The sequence below is a fragment of the Gymnoscopelus braueri genome, assembly GCF_963280865.1.
Source record: "Gymnoscopelus braueri genome assembly, chromosome: 3".
Lineage (NCBI taxonomy): Eukaryota > Metazoa > Chordata > Actinopteri > Myctophiformes > Myctophidae > Gymnoscopelus > Gymnoscopelus braueri.
Genome location: NC_137612.1, coordinates 13494490 through 13509178, shown reverse-complemented (window position 1 = coordinate 13509178; position 14689 = coordinate 13494490). Strand labels below are relative to the sequence as shown.

The 14689-nt window shown below is 40.7% G+C and overlaps 2 protein-coding genes across 2 annotated transcripts; both read left to right on the top strand.

The window, feature by feature from the left end:
- Nucleotides 1-1596: 1596 nt before the first annotated feature.
- Nucleotides 1597-4178, top strand: LOC308081815 (nuclear factor 7, ovary-like; the record flags this gene model as incomplete). Its single annotated transcript, XM_080423439.1, has 4 exons — nt 1597-1665; nt 1808-2527; nt 2692-2715; nt 3450-4178. The coding sequence occupies exons 2-4, from the start codon at nt 1874-1876 to the stop codon at nt 4176-4178; spliced, it is 1407 nt and encodes a 468-aa protein (XP_080279565.1). The 5' UTR covers nt 1597-1665; nt 1808-1873.
- An 805-nt stretch (nt 4179-4983) lies between these two features.
- LOC308082414 (E3 ubiquitin-protein ligase TRIM39-like) lies at nt 4984-10774 on the top strand. Its single transcript, XM_080424152.1, has 3 exons — nt 4984-5167; nt 6464-6622; nt 6788-10774. Exon 3 carries the CDS (start codon nt 6850-6852, stop codon nt 8212-8214), a length of 1365 nt encoding a protein of 454 aa, XP_080280278.1. The 5' UTR covers nt 4984-5167; nt 6464-6622; nt 6788-6849; the 3' UTR covers nt 8215-10774.
- Nucleotides 10775-14689: the final 3915 nt, after the last annotated feature.

Below are 14689 nucleotides of genomic sequence, written 5' to 3'. Positions count from 1 at the left end.
TGACAGAGCAGGGGGTTCGCTGACATTAAGAAGCCTTGTTCATCAGTCTTTGTGCAGTGTGACACACGCTGGGGTCAGAGGTCAAGGACACACAGGGCGCGTTCGAAAATACAGCACTGAGCGCACTGGCCAATACAAACTAATAGGCGAGTGTGCTCCAGTGCGTAATTTCCGAACGCACCCACAGCCTTATTGTCTCATCTCACAGCGATGATGAACAGCACCCTGCCAAACCACACCACAAATATAAGGCGATTCTGATTTCTGGAAATTGTATTAATCTCTGCCCAGGAGGTCATGCGTGCGTGCGTGCGTGCACACGCACGCACACACGCACGTGTGTTAGTGACGGTCAGATGTACCACAAGTACAGCAGAATTAGAGAAATAATCATTTAGAATTTTCCTTGTCCTTACAAGAGAAAGGGTTGTTTTATGGTAAAAATAAAAAGATGTGTGGAGTTAGGCTTACACTATAAGGTTAGGGTTAGTATTAGTACATTTAGAGGTTAGGTTTAGGGTAGCCCTGAAACATGACTGTCATATCATGACTGTCATGGAACCACTTGTCTGTCTGTCTGTCTGTCTGTCTGTCTGTCTGTCTGTCTGTCTGTCTGCAACTATAATCTCTCATTCCATAGTGTTCTGCGTTACATTTATTGTGCATTCACTAATATTTTTCAAACCGGTCAATGGCGACTATGTCATTTTCTTTAATTGATTACCGTCCCTCCAGGCTATATGAGATAAGCATCCCACTCTACCAACTAGCCAATTACGACATTCCTACGCCCTCCAGGCTATGGGATGTACAGTAGCAGAACTATAGACAATTGCAGGCATCAATATTCACCATTTATAATAAACATGTTAATGTCCACAATGTACACTTTCAACTGAATCAAATGTGTTGTAAGTTAATAATATAAATACACAAATTAAAGAGCATCACCAGCCTTTAGCTTTTTTCCATAACAGTATTCTAACTTAATTTAAAGTAAAGTTTAGGTTGAGACAACCTGAGACACAGAGGCAGCTCATTCCAAAGAGGAATATCATTGCAGAGATTTGTAAAACCCACACACAGACTTAAAGGCTGTTCAATAGCACCGATTTATTAAAGACAATAAAAAAGTTGAAAAACGGAGATAGGAGGTTTGCGCCCGACAGCAACGATTTGCAGTCATCTCCTTCATCTTCCTCATTCTCTCTCTCTCTCTCTCTCTCTCTCTCTCTCTCTCTCTCTCTCTCTCTCTCGCTCTCTCTCTCTCTCTCTGTCCCAGTGTAAACAGAGTGCATGCTGGGAGTGTGTAGATGTATAATCCATCCAGTCAGACGTTCTAAACAACATCTCTCTGTGTTGATAAACACTTCCCCTCCACTCTAATGAATTTATGGTAATGCCTTATTGTACTGCTCCCGCGCGCGCGCGCGTGTGTGTGTGTGTGTGTGTGTGTGTGTGTGTGTGTGTGTGTGTGTGTGTGTGTGTGTGTGTGTGTGTGTGTGTGTGTGTGTGTGTGTGTGTGTGTGTGTGTGTGTGTGTGTGTGTGTGTGTAATAAATAAATGTAAAAAATAGATCAATTAATATATCAATTCATAGACGGACAAATCATTTGAACAACCTGGCAGACCGAAACACTGTTACCTGCTACAATCTCCACTGAGGTAAGAACAGCAGATTATTAAAAAAGTGCTAAAACTATTTCTGTTATTGAATACTACAACCACAACTACTACTACTATAACTACTACTAACTACTAATACTATTCATACTCATAATGTTATGGTTGTTGTTTTGTCTTCTAGTATTCCTCTGCATGGTGTAACAGCCTCAGAGAACATTCCAGATCAGGTGTGTGACCGGCAGACAAAATGGCTTCCTGTTTGACGGGTCAGGAAGAGGAGCTGACCTGTCCCGTGTGTCATGACATCTTTAAACATCCCGTTGTGCTGTCCTGTGGCCACAGCTTTTGCAAAGACTGTCTGCAGGAATGGTGGACGGATAAATCAACAAAAGAATGTCCTGTTTGTCAGAGAAGATCCTCCAAGGACTATGCTACAAACTTTGCGCTGAAGAACCTGTGTGAGAATCTCTTGAAGGAGAAAGGCCGGAGCTCCTCGTCGGTGAGCTCTGAGGTCCTTTGCACCGCACACGGTGAGAAGCTCAAGCTCTTCTGTCTGGACGACGAACAGCCGGTGTGTGTCGTGTGTAGAGATTCAGAGAAACACCCTGGACACAAGTTCTTACCCGTGGACGAAGCGTCTAAACGTTGGAAACAGAAGGTCCAGGAATCACTGAAGCCTTTAAAGGAGAAACTGGAGGTCTTTGATAGAGTTAAAAAAGATTATGACAAAACAGAAAATCACATCAAGGTTCAGGCCAGGAACACAGAGACGCAGATTAAGGAACAGTTTCAGAATATTCGTCGGTTCCTACAGGAGGAAGAGGAGGCCAGGATCGCAGCTCTGCGGGAGGAAGAGGCTCAGAAGAGTCAGGAGATGAAGAAGAGGATTGAGGGTCTGAGCAGAGAAATGGAAACCCTCTATGGTATATCCAGGACTTAAAGCATCTATTAAACATGGTTTAGGACTGATCTAAATTAATACTATCATTTATTAAGGGTTAATAACAGAGACAGGTTGGGACACACCGTTGTACATCTCTTAGGGTGTTCTTATCTGACCTCCAGGGTCAGGAGACAGCTGGCTTCAGGGTTGGTAAACCGTCTGACGCTCACCGGTACCAATAATTATGATTAGAAACAATGGGGTTAAGAAATAGCATACTAAATTGAGAAATAGACTGTGAGACCTTATATGGTAAGAAAATAGTGCTGTGAGACCTTTTGCTCTGAACAGGTGTGAAGCTGCGACCACTGCTTTAGGATGAAAGGTAAATAAGGGAATGCCCAGTCACAAGGACAGCTGACTCAACCAGCTGCTCTTAAATGTCATGTTAGTTAAGTCATCTCTTTCTGTCTAAATCATTCATAGAAGGTTGAATACATATGTGTGTGGTCTTATATTGAGGCTAATGGGATGTTGAACAATGATTTCATACTATGAGCTTGTGTAAAAGTGCAGTTTAATAGATAAATGTTCTGTGTTTAAACCAAGACAGATTGTGTGACTGAGAAAAGGGCTGGTCAAGAAGCCTGTTGTTTTTAGAAGCTTGTTTGTGAGTGGACAAGAAAGAGGACAGAGAGGAGGTTCTATGTGAAATGTCTGTCTGTATATATTGTGATGTTGTTGTGATTTAAGTACACTCTGTGGATTGGCAATGCAGGTGTCAACGTCTGTGGGAATAAATACATTTCTGTGGACAAACCGTCTTTCAAACTGGATTCTTGTGTATTCTTGCACTTAGGGAATAGTTAGGGAATAGTGATTTTCCTGTCTGATCATGGCCAATTTACGACACCTCTCCAATGCAATCCATGCTGCTCAGGACCAGCTGAGAGCCGACGACCACGTCTCATTCCTGCAGAACTACAAGACCACGATGGAGGGAGTCCAGCTCACCCTGCAGGACCCACCGCCGGTCTCAGGAGCGCTGATAGACGAGGCCAAACACCTGAAGAACCTGACCTTCAGAGTCTGGGACAAGATGAAGGACATTGTCTCCTACACTCCTGTGATCCTGGACCCCAACACTGCTCAACCTGATCTCATACTGTCTGATGATCTGACCAGTGTGAGAGTAGTAGAAGAGGAAGAGCAGCTTCCTGACAACCCAGAGAGGTTTGACCACTGGAGCCAAGTCCTGGGTTCCGAGGGCTTTAACTCAGGGTCTCACAGCTGGGATGTTGAGGTTGGAGACAATAAAAGCTGGGACGTAGGTGTGTGTGTGGAGTCTTTCCAGAGGAAGGGAGACACAGGGAGTGGAGAATGCTGTATACATTTATATGAGGGTAAGTACAAAGCAGTCTCCTCATTAGGGCCTTGTTACAAGAAGACTGATCTCTCAATGAATCAGAAACCCCGGTGGATCAGAGTCAAGCTGGACTGGGACAGAGGACAGCTGTCCTTCTCTGATCCTGATTCTAACACACCCCTACACACCTTCACACACACTTTCACTGAGAGACTGTTTCCATTCATTACTACTGATGTTGATTGTCTGTCTCTGAAGATGTTACCAGGGAAAATCAGTGTCACTCTGGAAAACCACAGTTAGAACGTCTAGCGCCCAATAAAAAACTATGGAATATATTGATTTGATATTGATTAGGAGTTACCTATGTCCATGGTAATCTGAAGGGATTGGTTTATGACACGTTATTATTATGCATTTTTAATTACATGTGATTATTTAATTTATTTATCATTCAGTTTTTAATTGCTTCGGTATTATAGACAGACAGACGGAACAGACAGACAGACAGACAGACAGACAGACAGACAGACAGACAGACAGACAGATGGAACAGACGGAACAGACAGACAGTTAGTTAGTTAAACAGATAAAATGATTACTGATAACATACTTTTATTTTGTAGTGTATAATTGTGTAATTATATTGGTATAACGGTAACATGTTTGATATGATTATTACTGCTAACATGTTTTATATTGTAGTGTTTGTCATTCATGGATCATGTTTGAATTCTATAGTTTCTATGTGACAGTGATGATGTCTGTTGATGTATTTGATCTTATTAAAGATGATGAGAGTAAAGTGAGTCAGATGTGTGTTTGTAACAGTCAGCATTCAGCAGATATTACACTAGATATAAGGTTTATAAAACACATACTGTATATACAGAGAGTGGTGGAAAGTAACTACTACATTTACTTGAGTACTGCGTGCGTGCGTGCGTGAGTGCGTGCGTGCGTGCGTGCGTGTGTGTGTGTGAGAGAGAGATTCCTGTTATCAGAAGAAAATGAATCAAAGTCCATTTCCTTGTTTAGTTGTTCAGCCTTTTTTTCAGACTGAGGTTCACTCGTCAGTCAGAGACAGAGGACAGAGACTGATGCGACACGAGAAAACAAACCGAGAGGCAATTATCAATCGATCAATAAATACATCAATTAATATGTAACAGGGTTGTTATTGTGTTTGAAGTCCGTGAAATTGATTCCCCTTGTGGCGGGTGGTGTTTACTTAGTCACTGGAAACCAATCCGGCAGGCACGCCCTCTCATCCTGCTGCATTTCCTGGTATGGTACGTATCACACACAGCTCCGCGGTTTCTCATGTATTAAAGTTACAAAACGCTAATTTCACTTAAATCAAGGTATATGTCGAGTGATATGAATGTTGTGGTCATGTTTTGCAATTGTCAGTAAGTAAAACATTTTACTGCTTTGTGTGTTTTTCTGACATGATAAGTTGCAAGGTGCAGCTTGGTATTATTGCACAACAGCAATGACGATGCCTTTTGAAATGTATTGTTTGTTCTGGTGTTTAGGGGCAGAGCCGTGTCTAAGGCTCCGTTTACACGACAACGCTCTCTAGAGGAAATGTAGCAGATGTGCCGTCCGTTTAGACGACAACGTTATCGGGGGGTTGAAAACGCAATAAAGTGAAACCCCCCTTCCAGAGTGAAAATCTTTGAAAACGCTCTGCCTCGCGTATCTGTGTAAACGTGCAAAACAGTGTTAACCAGTGTTGCCAGATTCTGCGATAGAAATAAGCAACCAGGTCTATGAAAACAAGTCCAAAAGAAGCGACCAGGCTACAGCTATTTGAAAATAGCCGATCTACAACGTGTCGCGATGCGACGTGTTGTGACACACATCTTGTATGGGGGTCCCTGACACAAAATATTTTCAGAAGGGGGTGTTTGTGGACAAATACATAATTTGACATGAAGATGTTTAAGAACCACTGGTTTAAACAACATTAGGAAACCAGCCCAAATAAGCAACTACTTTAGAAACAAGCCCCAAAGTTGCTTATAATAAGCGGACATGGCAACCAAACAAACAGCTGTGATAGGAAGAAGATACGTCACCGCCACCTGTTATGCACACTACAGAGTTTTAAATCACACTTGTGTCTCCGTGTAAACACAAAATAAAAAGTGACAACGCAACGGCACTTTGATGTTTTCTGTTCTGATCGTTGCCGTGTAAACGTGGCCGCCTAAGTGAGTCTCACACAACCAACCACATACTGTGTTGTGGTTGATGTTGTCTAATAGGTATGTTTTGTGAAGGGAAATATGTTCATTGTTGTATTCATGATTTTATTTATTTATAAGAGCCTTTGCATAGAAGTTGGTGTTTTATTTTTATATCAATTCATTGTTGTATTTTCTAAAATGCTAAAAAACAAGTTCATGGCTAAATCCATGTCAATTAATTTATGTTGGTAAAAAGAATGTTGAAACTATACGATCACGCTGAATATTGTAATTCAACCCTCTTATGCTGCTGCATTTCCTGTTATGGGGCAGAGCTGTGTCTAAGTGAGTCTCACACCACCAACCACTGTATGTGTTATTGTTGTCTAACAGGTTTGGCAATACATGCTGTGAACCTGAGAGAAGCTGTGCCGTCGTCAATCTGCTGGGAGTGAGCCAAAAAATAGGGGTCCCGGGTTACAAATATACGGACAACTCATTTGAACAACCTGGCAGACCGACAGACTGTTATCTCCTACAATCTCCACTGAGGTAAGAACAGAGAGATTATAAAAAAAAGTGCTAAAACTATTACTGTTACTGAATACTACAGCCACAACTACTACTACTACTATTATAACTACTACTACTATACGTTATAGTAACCTCTACTACTATTGATACTCATAATGTCATGGTTGTTGTTTTGTCTTCTAGTATTCCTCTGGTGTAACAGCCTCAGAGAACATTCCAGATCAAGTGTGTGACCGGCAGACAAAATGGCTTCCCGTTTGACTGGTCAGGAAGAGGAGCTGACCTGTCCTGTGTGTCATGACATCTTTAAACATCCCGTTGTGCTGTCATGTGGCCACAGCTTCTGCAAAGACTGTCTCCAGGATTGGTGGATGGATAAATCAACAAAAGAATGTCCTTTTTGTCAGAGAAGATCCTCCAAGGACCATCCTCACACAAACTTTGTGCTGAAGAACCTGTGTGAGAACCTCTTGAAGGAGAAAGGCCGGACCTCCTCGTCGGTGAGCTCTGAGGTCCTCTGCACCGCACACGGTGAGAAGCTCAAGCTCTTCTGTCTGTACGACCAACAGACGGTGTGTCTCGTGTGTCGAGATTCAGAGAAACACGCCGGACACATGTTCTTACCCGTGGACGAAGCGTCTGGACGTTTCAAACAGAGGGTCCGGAAATCACTGAAGCCTTTAAAGGAGAAACTGAAGGTCTTTGATGAAGTTAAAAAATATTACGACAAAACAGAAAATCACATCAAGGTTCAGGCCAGGAACACAGAGACGCAGATTAAGAAACAGTTTCAGAATCTTCGTCGGTTCCTACAGAAGGAAGAGAAGGCCAGGATCGCCGCTCTGCGGGAGGAAGAGGCTCAGAACAGTCAGGAGATGAAGGAGAGGATTGAGGGTCTGAGCAGAGAAATGGAAACCCTCTCCAATGCAATCCAAGCTGCTGAGGACCAGCTGAGAGCCGACGACCACGTATCAGTCCTGCAGAACTACAAGACCACGATGGAGGGAGTCCAGCTCACCCTGCAGGACCCACCGCCGGTCTCAGGAACGCTGATAGACGAGGCCAAACACCTGAAGAACCTGACCTTCAAAGTCTGGGACAAGATGAAGGACATTGTCTCCTACACTCCTGTGATCCTGGACCCCAACACTGGTAATCCTGCAGTCATGCTGTCTGATGATCTGACCAGTGTGAGAAGTGTAGAAGAGGAGCAGCAGCTTCCTGACAACCCAGAGAGGATTACCTTGTGGCATCAAGTCCTGGGTTCTGAGGGCTTTAACTCAGGGTCTCACAGCTGGGATGTTGAGGTTGGAGACAGTAAACACTGGCACGTAGGTGTGTGTTTGCAGTCTTACTATAGGAAGGGAGATGGATGCTATGGATGCTGGTCTATAGAGTTCTGTGAGGGTAGATACACAAAATTCTCCACATCACGGCCTGATAATGAGGACTGGACTGATCTCTCAGTGAATCGGAAACTCCGGAGGATCAGAGTCCAGCTGGACTGGGACATAGGACAGCTGTCCTTCTTTGATCCTGATTCTAACACACACCTACACACCTTCACACACACTTTCACTGAGAGACTGTTTCCATTCATTAATAATTAGTCCAGTAATATTGGCATTTGACCTCCCACTAATTGCAACAAAAACAAACTCAACTGATTTTGTGTCCTAAATATGTCCTGAATGAGAGGAAAAAAGTTGCAAGGAATTGCATGTAGGGAAATTTCAAAATGGCCGCCATTCACACTGTTATTACACATACAATTATATATCTTGAAAACCGAACACTGTATGAAGTCGACATTCGGCAGGTGTGTTGCTGAGGACCCAGAGAAATGCAGTATCAAGTTTGAACTTGTTTGGATGAGCGGTTCTTAAGAAAGCTGCAATTAAGTGGCCCATTCTAAACAGGCATATTAAGTATAGGCATTCTATGGATAATAAGGGGTTAACCTAGGACAAATTGCAACAGAAACTCTTTCAACTTTTTTTGTTTCATAAAAGTTATAACATATCAAAAGTCCTAAGAAATCCCAGTGGTGGAACATATTGAAAAATGCTTAAATAGGTGATGTGCTGATGTCACAATTTCCCATTGACGCCCATGTTAAAAAAGATTTAAGCATGTTTCCTTGTCTAATTTCCACACAAAAGGTTCAATACTGTCCACTATCAACCAGAAACTGTGTTGGATGCATTACAGTGCTTGTTAAAAAAAAAAGAAGAAGAAACTGATCTTAACCCTTCAAGTGCCATTTCTGTATGTTATGCATTATGCATTTGTATGCACTCGGTTTTCATGTTCATTTCATATACATTCTTATGTGAAGCACTGCGCATGTGATTTTGTTGATGTAAAGCACTGCATTTTGTTGTGAAGATACCATCTTCTCTGTTGCGAAGATGGTATGCCGCCGACACTGTCTTGCCAATGCTGAGCTACAAACGCCACCTGCGGATGGTGCCCATGTCTTGGTTGAGACCGTCTTCCATCACCTTCAATTATAATTAGACCTATTTGATCCCGTGGGAGAAATTAAGTTTCAGAAGTGTTCAGTGTATTGTCATCGGGACACATCAACAACTTGGCAGGGCCAGGAATCGAACTTGAGACCTTCTGCTTCTGAGGCTGGCTCTCTACCCATTCAGCTATGGCCACCCTGTTGGTCTTTGCTTCCATGTTAGTCATCTCAGCATGATGGCTAGGTCGTCCACATAACCATATTTTTTTCATGTTGTAAATGGTAAACGGTGCATTTGTATAGCGCTTTTATCCAAAGCGCTTTACATAGATTGTGCATTACATTCACCCATTCACACACACATTCATACACCGATGGCGGAGGAAACCATGCAAGGCACCAACCTGCTCATGGGGAGTAATTAGGGGTTCAGCGTCTTGCTCAAGGACACTTCGACACTAACTCTGGGGGAGCCCCCCAGCCCGGGATCGAACTGGGAACCTTGCGGTTTCCAGTTCACTCTATCGTGGCCACTCTACCCCTGAGCCACTGCCGCCCCATGTTGTATCTGGTAGGTCATAGATGTAGATGTTACAGCATTGAGGAGAGAACACACCCTTACGGAATACCATTCCTCAGTCATCTGAGCCAGCTGTGCTGGCCATTACTGGTCTGTAGAGTGAAGCTGCGGTTTGACAGCATCTCCATGATGAAGTTCACCATATTTCGATCAGGGATTGTCCTCCGAAACCTCAGGTGGAATTTACAGTGCCAGACAGTGCCAGACTATTTTCGGATTTAGTAATACAAAAAAGAAATCAAAGTTCTGATTTCTAAAAAAAAATTAATTCACTTCATAATAATAATATTAATAATATTAATAATAATAACAATAATAATAATAACTTTATTTCCTTTTTTGTGGAAATTAGACAAGAAAACATGCTCAAATCCTTTTATAACGTGGGCGTCAATGGGAAATTGTCACCTATTTTGACATTTTGTAGTGTGATATTGTGTGTGCATAATTTAATTTAGTTGTTTGATCAGTACTTGATCAGTTGTGTGATTATGTGATCATAATAAATTCTTGTCACTGATATTCTGTTTCCTTGTTTTGCTACAAGGAACAAATACAGCATAGTCAAATCTAGCAGAAAGGGCCAAAAAGCGTTATACTTACAGGTAATTTTCTAAACTTTCCCTTCATCCGATTCCTTGCAACTTTTTTTCTGTGATTCAGGACATATTGAGGATACAAAATCAGCTGAGTTTGGTTTTGTTGCAATTAGTGGGAGGTTGACCCCTTTTTTGACCTTAAATGCCTGGACTAAATACTGATGTTGATGGTCTGTCTCTGAAGATGTTACCAGGGAAGATCTGTGTCACTCTGGAAAACCACAGTTAGAACGTCTAGCGCCCAATAAAGAACAATGGAATATATTGATCTGATATTGATTAGCAGTTACCTATGTCCATGGTAGTCTGAAGGGATTAGTTTATGGCACATTATTAATTATTAATTTTCAATTACATGTGATTATTTAATCAATGTATCATTCAGTTTTGAATTGCTTCGGTATTATAGACAGACAGACAGACGGAACAGACAGACAGTTAGTTAGTTAAACAGATAAAATGATTCCTGATAACATACTTTTATTTTGTAGTGTATAAATGATCATTTTTTAATTATGTTGGTATAAATGATGTCTGTTGATGTATTTGATCTTATTAAAGATGATGATAGTAAAGTGAGTCAGACGTGTGTTTGTAACAGTCAGCATTCAGCAGATCATAGAAGGTTTATAAAACACATATATACAGAGAGTGGTGGACAGTAACTAAGTACATTTATTTGAGTACTGTGCTTCAGTACATTTTTGGAGAATTCATTTTTCTTAATTTTTTTTCAAGTTCATGACTTTAACATTTCAAATAGAAAGAGTGTATTTTTTACTCCATTACATTTCTACGAAGGAAGGGACTCTTCTGACCCAAACTTAACAAAATGACATTATGAATTAACTAATTAAGCCCCGTTTCATATAGTGAAATACAAGCTTAAGCCTTTTTTAGGCCAAGGACCCCTTAGCTGAGAGAGAGATGAAGCAGGGATTGTGTACATACTGTATACAATTGTGTTGGAGTTTAAACTTTTTTCATACATTTCATAGATAGATTCATAGACTTGTTTGTATTAACATACTCTATTTTTGTCCAGATTGGACAATTCTTTTTTTTTAACTAAAACAAATATACATAGTGCCTCTTTAAGTATTCAAAAGTAGGCTACAAATTACAAAGTATATCAGTTTATTGCCGTATTGAAATGAATTTATGTATTTATTTTCCAAAAGAATTTAAAGATTTTCCAGAATCTATACTAGTGATGATAGCATGGGTCCCTGGACCCCCATCACTTTGAAAACCACTACTTGTACTACAGTATGTAGCATAGGTATATAAGTACACAGAATGAGATAATAGTGGCGTTTCTTTAGCCCAGCGTGCGTTGATTTATGCTCATTCACTTACGTGCAAGTTTGTGCAGGAAGGGCTGTGTGTGTGTGTGTGTGTGTGTGTGTGTGTGTGTGTGTGTGTGCGTGTGCGTGCGCGTGTGTGTGTGTGCGCGTGTGTGTGTGTGTGTGTTTTGCATCCAGGGCTTAGTAATCATGCCCCCCCCCATCATGGCAGACAGGTGTTATTAGGTTGTAATGAGAGCCATGATGGATGCATCTGTAATGTGGGGCTGTCATCCTCTGCTTGATGGGAGCTGACACTTCACATTACAGGGACAATATCTGAGGGGAGGAGACGGAAGTCTGCACCACCATCACTCTTTTTTTACCCACCACGAGTGCTCCTCCTAATACATTATCCCTTTAAGACCGGGATAACATCTGTGTCATTTTAGAAATTAGCTATATATATATATATATATATATATATATATATATATATCTAGCAACATAAGTTTTAAAGTGAAACAGTGATTTAGACCAGTGGCTCTCAACCTTTTCAGACCGTGACTCCCCAAAATAATCACATTTGAACTGGAGACCCCCCAGATAAATAGTGAAAATAGCCGATCTACAAGCTGTCAACGCCTCGCAACGCGAGGTGTTGACAGCTTATAGATCTGCTATTTTCAAATGTTTTGCCTCTTTCTTATATTATTTGACAATTTGGCCAATGTTTGACCAGTTTTTATAGTAGCCTATAGTTTGTTGATTACTGTTGATGCAGTAATGGTATTTTTTTTTAGGTATTAAAACGATCTTAAAAGGTCTTATAAACTGTCACTTCACTGTCATCTGGGGACCCTGCCCAATTCATGTGGAGACCCCCCTGGGGGTCCCGATCCACAGGTTGAGAACCACTGGTTTAGAACAGTGGTTCTCAAAAAATAGCAGATCTACAAGCTCACAGAGCGCCTATTTTTTAACACTTTTTTGAAAAGTCTTAAAAAATATCTCTTTTTAACACAAATCTTCTCTTCTGGGGCCCCTGACAAAACATTTTCAGATGGGGTGGGTGGCGTCCCCGGCCAAATATATCTAATTTTGGGGGTCCTCCTTAATTGTCACGATAACGTGTGAGGTCTTAATGGGTTATACAAGGCATCATCGCCGGAACGTTTTAACACAAGATGAAGACACAATATGACACAAGCAATTTTAAAATTGGCTCCCAACTCTGCCAATTTTCCACTAACAAAGCTCATGTCAGTCCTGTTCACTCATCTAACTCCATCTAAATGGAGCTTTTTTCTCTCCCTCTCTCTTCTGCAAGATAGACTCAGTGTTGCCAGATTTTGCGAGAGAAATAAGCAACCATGCAGGTCTACGAAAACAAGCACAAAATAGGCGACTATTATAGGCTACATGAGCACTTTAAACCTATATACATTGGATATTTGAAAATAACTGATCTACAAGCTCACAATGCGTTGTGACCTTGTAGATCTGCTATTTTCAAACAAATCTAGAAGAATGTTTGTAATATTTTTTAAAACATTTTAACTACACAAATCTTGTATGGGGGTCCCTGGCATAAAATATTTTCAGATGGGGATCCGTGGACAAATGCATATTAATCTGGGGGTCCTTGCCATGTTTGGTTCCAGTCGCTAGTTTAAAGTCTTCTTTCAATCACCATGATATGCGTTTTGGTAAATTATGGTCCCATTTATATTTTAATTGATGATGAAGTAGGGTATGCTGTAGGATACACAACCAATAGCATTAATTCCCCTCCCCTGCTCATTTTTCGGACCGGATATATAGAAAGATGGCGGATTTGAAATGGCTGAAAAATAGGCTTCATTTACTGTCTGTAGAGTCTATGGGCGTAACACTGTCCACATTTTTTTACAGTCGCTGTTTGGATGAGGTCAAAACTCACAGTAAACACTCAGATGTTTCATTTTCGAGTGTGTTGCTGTTTGTCCTCACAGGTGGCTGTGGTTAATGGCCTGAGAGGAGAGCTGAACCCATACATACTATACTATTAGCCTTTATCCTTTTATAAGTGGGTGTGTGTATGTGCAGTTAAGTGGGTGTGTATGTGTAGTGGTGGAGGAACTTCTCTGATTGTAGTCTGATTGTAATGACTTAATGTGTGCTGCTGTGATGAGCAGCTTAACATAATAATACATCATCATTTATCAGTTTAATGTAATGTTTTGCATCTACATCTGCAGATAACCAGTAACTAACGTTGCCACATACTTATAGTGGAGTAAAAACGATGTAGTGTAGTAGAAGTATAAAGTGTCATGAAAATGGAAATGATCAAGTTAAGTACAGTACTTGAGTAAATGCACTTATTTACCAGTGGTGTAACTTAAGTACATTTACTCAAGTACTGTACTTAAGTATCATTTTGAGGTATCCAATTTTCAGTACCTTTAATTCTACTCCACTACATCTCAAAAGCAAATATTGTACTTTTACTCCACTACAATTATTTGAAAACTTTAGTTACTAGTTACTTTGTATATTTTGATAATTAATATTACAAAACATATATTTACCACTTCAGCCCTACTGTATATACAGTTCGGCTATTTGAAAATAGCCGATCTACAAGCTCACAATGCGTCGCGATGCATCGCATTGTGAGCTTGTAGATCTGCTATAATCAAATGATTTTTACACATTTTGAACTAGTGAAATGGGACATTCTGCACAATGTGTACTTTTACTTTGGTACTTTAAGTACATTTTGATGCCAATACTTTTGTACTTTGTACACTCAAGTATATTTTTAATTCCGGACAGAGTATTTCTACATAGCAGTATTGATACTTTTACTTAGGTAAAACATGTTACTTACACTTCATAAGTTAGTTACTTTCCACCACTTTGCGTATGGTGCAGTATAGGCCCTACACAGAGATTTTTTTGTTGTTGATTGATTGATTTTATTTGGTGACTAAAAAGAGCACAAAAGAACTTTGTGACATACAGTACAGTCATTGTATCACCGAGGATGAAATCACAATAGAGCCAGAGGGCTTATTTCCATTGTGGTTCTCTTTAACAAAAAAACACTAAACAGCATAACACAATGACAACAATACATCAGACAGATATACAGTACATAAGAAA

Coding starts and splice junctions, on each gene's coding strand:
- LOC308082414 (XM_080424152.1), top strand. CDS start 6,850: ATGGCTTCCCGTTTGACTGGTCAGGAAGAGGAGCTGACCTGTCCTGTG.